At 38.4% G+C, this 10,280-nt stretch overlaps 1 protein-coding gene and 1 long non-coding RNA gene across 8 annotated transcripts in view; one reads left to right on the top strand and one right to left on the bottom strand.

Annotated features, from left to right (window-relative positions):
• Positions 1–2,997: 2,997 nt before the first annotated feature.
• LOC102989778 (uncharacterized) lies at positions 2,998–5,727 on the bottom strand. The gene is made up of 3 exons (XR_448613.4): positions 5,660–5,727; positions 4,601–5,007; positions 2,998–3,651 (listed from the first exon to the last, which is right to left on the bottom strand). It is a non-coding gene; the product is annotated as an uncharacterized lncRNA (long non-coding RNA).
• Positions 5,728–6,849: 1,122 nt separating this feature from the next.
• The window catches only part of PDE1A (phosphodiesterase 1A), a 278,243-nt gene continuing 274,812 nt past the window's right edge, over positions 6,850–10,280 (top strand). For 4 of the 7 annotated variants that reach the window (XR_008618789.1, XM_024122306.3, XM_024122307.3 and 1 more), the window contains exon 1: positions 6,852–7,378. Coding sequence is in view for 6 of the 7 variants with exons in the window: in XM_024122306.3 (XP_023978074.1) it covers positions 7,326–7,378 (53 nt within the window). In the remaining variant the exon portion in view is untranslated. Of the gene's footprint in view, positions 7,379–10,280 lie in introns of all 7 variants that reach the window. The other 3 variants (XM_024122310.3, XM_024122309.3, XM_024122304.3) reach the window with 2 other exon arrangements.

Raw genomic sequence — 10,280 nt, 5'->3', positions numbered from 1 at the left:
CTTAAGACAGATTAAAAAAAACCTGCCAATCGGATTTAAAGTCATGTTGAAACCAAGCTTAAAATATGGAGGAAAGCTGGTAATGATGACTCAGTACGGAAGCTAAGTTAATGATTTAGTGATGAATTTCAGATCTGCAGAGAAACTGAACCAGTCTCAGCATGCAACTACCTTTGGACAACTTTCACTGACTGAAGAATTGCAGATAAGAACATTTTTGGCATGTTTCGAGAGTAATGGAATCCTTTGAATCAAATGCTTTTAAACCGTGATATCACATTGATTATTTTCCTAATTGCAACCCCTCTTCTTATGTGATGGTGCAGCCTCTGTGATTCTGCGGGCTAATGTGATGGGAACCACTCCACACTGCTTCAGTAACAATGTACCCTCCAAATCATGTGTTGTTGCCTGGTGCTTAGGGCTGATATAACACTGCTTGCCTTTCTTCTTAGCCTGTTTGCTGAATATCTATTCATCCTTTGAGGCCCTGTCCAACCATCTCTTTCTTAGTCCTCTGACTCAAAGGGGATTTTACATTAAGGAGGTCTCTTTTTTTTACGTTTATTTAACTACTCACTATGCAAAAGCCACTTTCTTTTATAGTAGATTTAATGTTGCTTGATACACATTGAGCGGTGGGTTTGTGTTTGGTTATGAGAATAGTTTTTAAATGATTCTCTTTGTTGTTGACGTTTTCACAGAATGTCACACTCATTCAAAGGAAGTTGTTTGAGTGCCAGCACTAAAGGCTGTCAGAACTTGTGGGAGTGCTAAGTGGAACCAATCAAATTCTAACTGACCTGTTTCTACTTCAGTGACAAAGAGGAATTTTTCCTACTTTGTGAAGTGGAAAGGCTCAGCTCTCATACCTGGCTGAAGAGTTAGCCAATTTGGGGGACAGATTTTCCTTGCCACTTGAAGCTATAAACCTGGTCTTCCTTATTAATTAATTTTAGAAAATAATTCTGATGTAATTTTTATTGAATAAATAGACAATAAACTTTAAGTGTGACACACAAACAAGAAAATCTAGTTTAAATCCATTAACTAGGTAGAATGTGCTTTTTGCCCCAAGGCAGAAAACATTTTTAGTCAAATTGAGAACCATTTCCAAAGTGATTTTTAGATGCCTTGTCAATTTTAATATCCCCATTGTATTTCTTCTCAGATAAGTAGAGTTCCTGATTTGAAGAAGTGTAATGACAAATATTTTAAGATGAAACACATACGTAATTATTAGAAAATGTTTTGAAGCATTGCAAGAGATCAGTGAGAGTCTATTTTTAGGTTATTACAGACAACACATGAGGGAAAACACATTTTCGGAATAACTTGACTAGATTTATTTTTAAGGTAGTCAGGAACAGTTAGATGTTCTGATCTTTCCCTTAGTGTATTGCATCCTGCAGAATGTATGTATTCATTCACTGAACAGATGGATGTGTACACAAGTAATTGCACAAATTATGATATTGCTATGAGGGAAACAGTACTGAAGGTACACAAAATTCAAATGGGCTTGTCAGAGGAGGCACCTCTGTGAGGAGGGGAAACGGCAGCTGCATATGAGCAGTGGGCAGCAGGAAGATCATCTTAGGCAGAGGGGGTGGTACATGGAGAAGAGGCAAGAAAGAGCGCCAGTGTCGATGGAAAAAAATGCCAGTGTGGCTAGTGTGGAGTGAGCCAAAGGGTCAGGGTTTTGAGATGGAAGTATAGGTAGATGAGGGGCCAGATAGGGCAGAAGGTTAATATTGTGGTATAGCTACTCACTATGTACCCACAGAAATGAATGAATAAAAAAGCTTCATAGCATAATGGGAACAATGTGCTTTTCTCTCTTCCATTTTGATGAATATGATCTTTCCTTTTTGCAGTCAGCCAGGCATCCATCTTCTTCATGCAGTGTGGGGAGTGGGGTTAATGTTATCAAAGTGAAAGACAAGTAAGAAGCCCAGCTTTGAATACCTAAATGGAAATTTTGAGCCCTCAATAAGACAATAGTGCTGAAAGCCAGGCTTTGTTCACACCAAAAAGGGTTTCCTAAATTCCTGTGATCCAGGCTCATAGACTTGAACACTGAGTTTATTATAAACCATGGACAAAAGACACTCCAGAGATAAAGTAAGGGTTTTTCTGCCATATGAGATGGGGAAAGCATACCTCTTCTGCCCTGGTAAAGGATAGAAAAGGGAACCCTGATAGAAGGCAATTTATGCAAATGGTCAGACAAAGTATTTTGACCTCTTACCTCTGAGCTGAAATCCCAGGGTGGGGAGCATGTTTAGCTGAAAGTGAAAGCTTACAGCACAGTTTTCCAGTGACTTAGTGAGTAGACTACAGCAGAATAAAAATGGTGGTATGGTATGGTATGGTCAATCCCAAGACTTCCTCGGTGCTTGTGTGGGATTGAGGGCTCAGAAAGTTCTGCTTGACCAGTGGGGAATTCAGAAGTCAGCTGAGATGGGCCAGTGTATCTGGCATGCTCCTGCCATGCCCACAGCAAGGGGTCAGGGGATCCCACAGAGAAGTCAAGCATTAACAGCCTTGGCAAAGATCCAGATGAGAGATGTATAGGGGAAGGAAAAAATTTCCCTTTATGCTTTTTAGGTTCTTCTGGCTGGTCTAAAAATTAAATTGATGTGAGACAGATTAACAGGTTAAAATCAAATTTAATTACATACATAATGGGACAGCATAAGAAAAATGAGACCCAAGGAGAAGTTAGGCAATTATATAAGATGGATTATATGCCATCTGAGAGAAGGAGAAGGAGGAGAGTTTGGGACTTCAAAGGGGAGGAAGGCAATTCACATGGAGATGGAAAAATAAATGTTTGGTATATAAATGTTTGCTATGCTAGGCAGAGACAATGGGACACAGAATGGACTTTGGTCTCCAGGTCCAGGAGTTCCCCCTACCACAACTAGCCCATATTCTTCATAGATATCTATGGTGATAATGCTCTTCCTGGATCAGGCCCTTTATCTAAATACTTTTAGGCAGTTAAGGAGGTAAAAAAGAAAGACTTCCTAAGTTATCTGTTTCTTGAAAATAGTCAGCCTAAAATAATCCTCACTCCAAAGAGACACATTTTGGCGTGGCAAACTTTGCTTCCCTGCAGATGTGACTGAGACTTATAGAGTCTTGCAGCTCCAGTAAAGGCTGAGATTGGGCTCAATTAGAAGGAGATGATCATAGTTCCCAAACTGAGCCAACTGAACAAACCAGCCAGGGATTTCAGCAGTAGATGTCAGCAGGGAGCCAAGTGACCAGACACATAAGGGACATGTTGCAGATTCCAGAGAACACAAAGGAGAGCAGGAACCTGTTGGTTTGGGTCTGAGGCTACCTTTTTCTGCCGCTATAAGGTCATAGAAGCCCACCTGTCTATAAACTCAGATACCTCCTTGAAGAAAAACTGTGGGTTGGAGGAAATACATAAAACTGAGCATTTACCAGATATGACTAAGATTTTAGAAAAAGAATATACAAGAATATGATGGGGTAGCATTAATTAGTGCTTTGTGTTAATTCATTCAATAAATAACCATTGAGTGTGTCTTATTTATCATGCACAGGGAATACAACAGACACTAACCCTTGTCCTCCTGGAGCTTACACTCTAGTGAGAGTAGTTCCCAGTTGAAGCTATAGAAAAAAAGAAAACAGAAAACACATAATTAGAAAAAAGAAAACACCTAATTAGAAAAATAAAGATGGGACAATTTATTTTCACATTCAATAGTAGTGTGTTATATATCTTTAATTCCACAACAATGGGGATGAAAAGTATTCTGGTGGTATGCATGACTTTGCTGTGGTTAAGAAGAGCTAAAAATGATTTCAGAGTTTATTCCTGCTTGGACACTAACTTTAAATAACTTGACGTCTTAACATGCAGTCAGTCATAGAGTCACAAAAATATGGGGCTGGAAAGGATCTTAGAGGTCATCCAGCCTGACATCTTAGTTTGACTGGTAAGGAAACAGATGTTCAAAGAATTGAAGATACAATCACTGCTATAGTTGGGATTTAAATATATGTTCCTTGACATTAGTCCAGGGCTCTTTATAATGGAACAGAGCTTCCATTCGGATCTTAGTAGAACACATTCATTGATTATTTCGCCTTGATATCAATAGGCCCTTTCTCGGTCAGGCTCTTATGAGTATGGGGAACACAATGGGCCATGCAATGATGTTTAAGTAGGGTAGAGGATTAGTAGAAGAATAGACACTCATTAGACGGGCTAGTTTCTTCTTTTTCTCTTTAGCATGTGAATGATAGCCCAGAAAAGGCCCAAGCAACCTCAGAGGCAGAGTGTCCACCAAGGTGACAACCTACTCAGTAGGGGTAAAAGCGAGGGCTCAGGGACGAGGCATCTGGGTTCAAATCCCAGCTCTACCACCTATCAGCTAGCTTCATAATCAGTTGGGAACCTTGTAGCAGGAAAGTTTTTAAATAAAAAAAAGGATCAAGTGCTGTCTCTAACAGTGCTGAGTTTTTGTTGTTGTTTGGTTTGGTTTGAGTTCTGGCACATTTTTAGGTGAGGTTCACGGTGTGAACAGGCAAAGGAGTTTTCTGTGGGAGGTAATACCTGTAGGCAGAATGAACTGTCTGGTCTCCTCTTGGGGAGGAGCTCAGGGCCATGGGAACAGAGGAGCTAGGGGGCCTCAAGGAAGGTTCAGAAGATGGAGGAGACGAGATCTTGCCGGTGGTGTTGATGGTGCCTTCGCTGTCTGAGCTGGACTCAGAGTCGCTGCCCCCACAGTAGGCACCCAAGCCTGGGAGGATGCAGATACAGACGGCAGTGGAGGAGCAGTGGATGGAGGGGCCCCTCAGGGACGTGCTTCCAAGAGACACGCAGGATGGGGCTTCTTGATTCTTGTCATCTGGGTCAGGGGCCGATGACAGTTTTTTCACACTGTTGTGCCTCTCTAAGTAAGCTCTTATGCTTCACAGCTCCCGCAAATAGCTTTGCCTGGGAGAATTTGTTCTTGGTACCTGTACGTGTGTGTAGGGGGTGGGAGTGAAAGGGTTAGGCTAAGTCATACTGAAAAAAAGTTTACCATAATAGGAAAAATACAAAAATCATTTCTGATCCCCACCCCCAGAAAAAAACTATTCAAAATAAATTACTTTAGTGTATTTTAATAGGAGATTTAGCCTGTTTATTTTTATGATAAATTTTAGTATTTTGCACAGTACAGTTGTTAATTTAAAGACTATTTTTGCAATTTAAGCAACAATAGTGAGGTTCTTTCATCTTATTGAATAGTACATTAAATTTGAATAAGTTAACAAAGCAAACTTTTCTCTCAAATATTAAGTTTAAATGCTGTTAGAGAAAAAGTTAATGAAAACATTTAAGAAATACATATTTTTTTTTGTGCCAAGTGACTAACTTACAGTTATCTTCTTATGGCTCCTTAAGTTCTAAGATTGGATTTAAAAATAAATATAGTGCATGATATAAGTGGGAATCTAAGTTTTCTACCTTAACTTCAGAGCAAAAAGAATATAAACCTAATGCAAGCAATGATGTTATTTTATGGATTTTCTGTAATTAGTTTAACAACGTTCAGATTCTGCAGTTGATAATCAAGCCTTTGAGCCTCAAGTAGGATTGTATACTTGCTTGTCATTTGAACTGTACCTTGGTTAGATGTTTATTAGTATTGCTGTTGAGTTCCTTCCATCATGTTAATGAAGAAATCATCTCAGTTTTCTAAAATCAAAGTAGACAAAACGAAAGTTAATAATAGAACTAGGACTAGAACCCACTTATTTTATTTTTAGTTCAATACATTCTCAGACTGATTCCATTTCCTAGTGTGGATTAGAACTGCTCAATATGATCAATGATTTATTTTTAATTCTGTTCTTCTTTGTTTGTCCTCTGGGAGGAAAAAAATAGAGGTGTTCTTGCTCCTGTGGACATATTTAGAGGGTGCTAAGAGCTACAGATTGTCACCATATAGATCATATCCCCCTCTGTGACATTTGATCCTTATTTGTATGGATTATTCAACTAAAGCATGTGTGTTTCTCAGTTTTATCACCTTTTATTACATGTATATTTTAAAAACATTTAAATCATGCTTTGAGATGGTTTATTTTATTACATAACATACCTCTGGCCTGGAATCTCATGACATTATCGATTGAGTAGAAATTTTTTTAGTGATTTAGATACAGGAATGTCTCCAAAATAAGTTATATTAAAATATGGGGATTTGCCTTATCTGTAACTGGAACAAAAGTCCCTGCAGTGTGAGTCTAAGTCTTCCAAGTAAAACAATTTTTAATGTCATTTATTTTCAGCTGTTCACAACTTCTTATATCTACTTTTCTTTCTTTTTATTTTCATAAATTAAAATTTGATTGTATAATATAAAAACCTTAGGTTCCCAGGGAGTTTTGGGAGACTTAAAAAATTGTGTTTGTATGTGTGTGTGTGTTTCTATATCTTTTTTGCAGTGTCCCCTCTTAGTTGGAAAGCTACACTTGGGTACAGATATCTGGGTACAATGTCACTGATGGAATTAAGAAATTTTTGTTTTTCTAACTTTTGTAGCTCCGGCTAGCTTCACAGGGGTTTCTGTCAGTTTAAATGGCATCTTCGACTTCAGCCAAGTGTAGGTTATTAGGTTATGAGTGCCAAAAATGTTGAGTCGTCTCCACACTTCATCCAGCGAAAATAAAAGCAGATTGTAAAATAATTATAATCTCTTGAATCTAAGCCAGCCATGCAACCTGAGTCCATCTTTCTTCATTAATTTGTATACAGTTCTTATTTTAACAGAACAAACTTTCAGAGGGTACTCACATGGGACTGCTGAACCAGCTGTACAACTTTTATTTTGAAGAAAAAAGTTGAGCCTCAGAACGGGCTGTTTTAAAGACAGGGAGGGACTTAGCTTTTCCGAGCTTGACCAGCATGTGGAAGGAGTGCTCTCATGGCTGCAATAACCTAGGGAGCTCCTACCTGGGTGCCACGGGGGTAGGAAGGTTTCTGTTTGTTTTCTTCTGTTTCTGAGGGTCCTGTGCACTTCTCTTGTCCCTGTCAACGTGACTCGGTGTTTTTGCACACCCTGCTCTGTCGGGGAGTGCCCCAACGTGCCTGTCTTATGTGGCCTCTATGGACACACTGCTCAGCTGGCAGAGAGCAGGGAAGTTTTCTCGAGCACCCAAAAAGAGAAAGAGAAAACTACTTTTTCCTTCTGGGCTCCTTGCAGCACAATAGATCAGGATAAGCTTCCACATTCTCTCCCTGGATTTCTGGAGTGGTTTCCAGGAACAAGTTAAACTTTCACCTTTAAATGGATGACCATGTCACAATCAGGAGGAAACATCTCCAAAGACCCATCTTTAGGTAAGTCATGCTACATCCTAGGTGGCTCCAGGGCTATCAGGAAAATTAATTTCTCTTTTTCATACTTAACTTGGGAATTCTGGCACTAAGCTACAGCAAAGCAACAAAGAGTTGCCTAAAGTTTAACTTCATGCATACCGAAGGAGTCCTTTTATTTTCTCTTTTCTGAAAACCTATGCCCAAGCTTTTATTAATTCTTCAAAATGTAGTTTAGAAATGCATTGCATTAGCTTTTTATGCACATGAATGACATAGCACTGGAAAAACTTCTGAAACATTATGCAATCCCTCCCTGTTTCTAGTGGTTGCATAGCTCTGTAAATGGGAAATGTTGTGCTTGGTTCTTTCAACTGATTTCTCTCAGAAGTAGTATTTCAGTGCTGTGAATGCTACACTTTTTTGAAGTAATATATGGGGAGACAAATTTGAACTTGATGGCTATTATACTAGAGTGTGTACATCTTACAGCTAGTTCAGGAGTATCTGTATAGCAGTTAAAGAAACAGTAGGGCAATAGGAGATATTTTACACTGGGGTGGAATCTTGGGCCAGGCAGAATGTAGATCTAGTATAATGGATTGGGCTAAGGTTTTATTATGAGGGGAGAGACACTCTTTTTCTAAGAGAGCAGCAATTTCTTCATTGACTCTATAACTCTTGATTCTTTAGTTACCTGATATGTGCTTTAGAATCCAGAATTGGGAATTAAGAATTTTAAAGTAGCTAGAAAATGAACACAAACAATTTCTGCCTCTTAAAACAGACAATTAAAAAAAGTTAATTATATAACAAATTTGTGTTTCCCCCCAGATAATATCTGAAATATAGCAAAGATACTACATGTTAACAATATTAAATGTTAAAGTCAATTTGCAGCCACTGGTTGTTGATCTTGAATTAGCAACAGGATGATAGAAGTTTATGGGTGGAATTCCTGATATTCCGTGTTTGTTAAATAATGAATAAGAATGGGCCTCAAGGAGTATAGTTATATAAAATGTTTCCATTTTATGTATTGATTAAGCATTACAACAATATTATTGGTTGCAAATAATATACTCTTGCAATGCTTAAAACAAAATGTTAGCCCAAATCTGTTTTAAAACCTTTTGAAGATAAATATTTTTAAATCTATATTATGGATTTCATATAATGTATCTACTTAAATGTGCATTTGTAAATTTAACCAAAAATCCAAAATGACGCCCCCACCCAAATGTGTATTCGCCTGCCATATTTCTTATGGCAGGAACTAGAAAAGTTCTTCCAGTCCCTACATAATTCACTTCTATTTTCTCTCAAGTGCATGTGTGACTTCAAAGAGGTATGAGAGTTGCACAGATAATTCCAAACTCAACCGCACTGAGGCATCACTTGAAGAGGGCACCTTCAGAAGTTTAGGAGGGCAAGGTTATGTTGGATAAAATCAGATCCACTTAGCCATCAACTTTAGTGTATTACTCCATTGTGGAGCTGTTGCGATTTGTGGCAGGTGATCTTTCATTGGTTTATGCCAAATCCTTGTCTCCTCCTGATAAATTATATGCTAAGGTGCCACTCGCAGGGGAATTGCAATTCGACTGTGCTTCTGTTATTTTTCATATAAAGAGCAGATCCTTTGTGGAAGGTGGGATTCTTTGTCCAGATAATTAGAATAAAATTTGGTAAATTCAAATTATTGCTTCATGATCCTGATGACCTAGAAGAGAAAACACAGCTACCAAAGAGGACATACTTTCACCCAGGCAATTATTTCAAGTAAGTGTTGAAATGGGTCCCTGACTGAAAACATGTTAAGGCTAGATGTGGGGTGGGATTGATTGGTCAACTGGCATGTTGACAAATGACTTTGCTTTAATCAGGATGTGATTGTGATGAGGGAAAAGGGAGGTGGAGAGTATCTTAAAAGATCCAAATGACTAGATGTAATTCCTCAGAGAAAGTTTTAGGCTGTTCTTTAGTAAAATGCAGCATGGGCTTTCTAATAGCTAGTTGTGCTTTTGGGCAAGCTGGGAAGTGGTTTAAGCTTGGCTTTGGCATCTTTGGCCCATATCCCATGTCTCACTTCATTTTCTTTGTCAGCCTCCTTTCGCAGCTTCCTTGTCCTCTTGGGCTCTTCCTGGGCTGTCCAGCCTTTCACACTGAGACATCTTTCTAGGTCTGCCCTTTCTGGTCAGAGACCCATGTACCAGACCTTTCCTTCTCGTATGTACTTGTGTGCACCCCACTTCCTAAGGGCTTTGCACACTGTTTCTCAATCCACATGGTAAGCAAATCTGTGCTAGAATGTTTCATATGTGCTAGTTTACAAGTTTAACAGAAATTTTGTGAAGTATCTTTGCTTTTTATAAATAATTCATTTAAAATTTTAGTCTTTAAGAGAGATCAGCCCAGAATTTATTTTAGGAACATCTGAAATATTGACACCATTCAAATTTCTATATACATGCTACTTTCTTCTGGAGTTGAACCCACAGTTTTAATTCAATTCACCTGGCATTCTCTGGTTGACTAGACATGTCCATAATCTGGGATATGGCACTGGGGAGGCCAGACATTATAACAAAAAACAAACCTTACCTACCTAGGTAGGTAAGGTTTACCTATACTAGATGATATACTATCATCTAGTATATATCTAAGTAACCATGGAACAGGCCAATGATGGGTGCCAATAAAGAGATAACAACATTGTGGGAAATTATAATGGAAAAGACAGATTTCAGACTAATCTGGTACCTAAGTGAATTGAGAAAGATAAGAGCAAGATTTTTTAATTTTAATTTTTGAGACTGAATTAATATCAATTTTTCATCAACATGATCTCCCTAAATTTCAGATAGTAAAAGTCATCCATCAAGTGTAAAAAATTAGTTGACAGGTTTTTAGAGGAGATGATGAA

The sequence above is a fragment of the Physeter macrocephalus genome, chromosome 2 (genome assembly GCF_002837175.3).
Source record: "Physeter macrocephalus isolate SW-GA chromosome 2, ASM283717v5, whole genome shotgun sequence".
Classification (NCBI taxonomy): Eukaryota; Metazoa; Chordata; class Mammalia; order Artiodactyla; family Physeteridae; genus Physeter; species Physeter macrocephalus.
The sequence above is the reverse complement of the archived record's forward strand: the minus strand, read 5'-3'. Positions and strand labels throughout refer to the sequence as shown.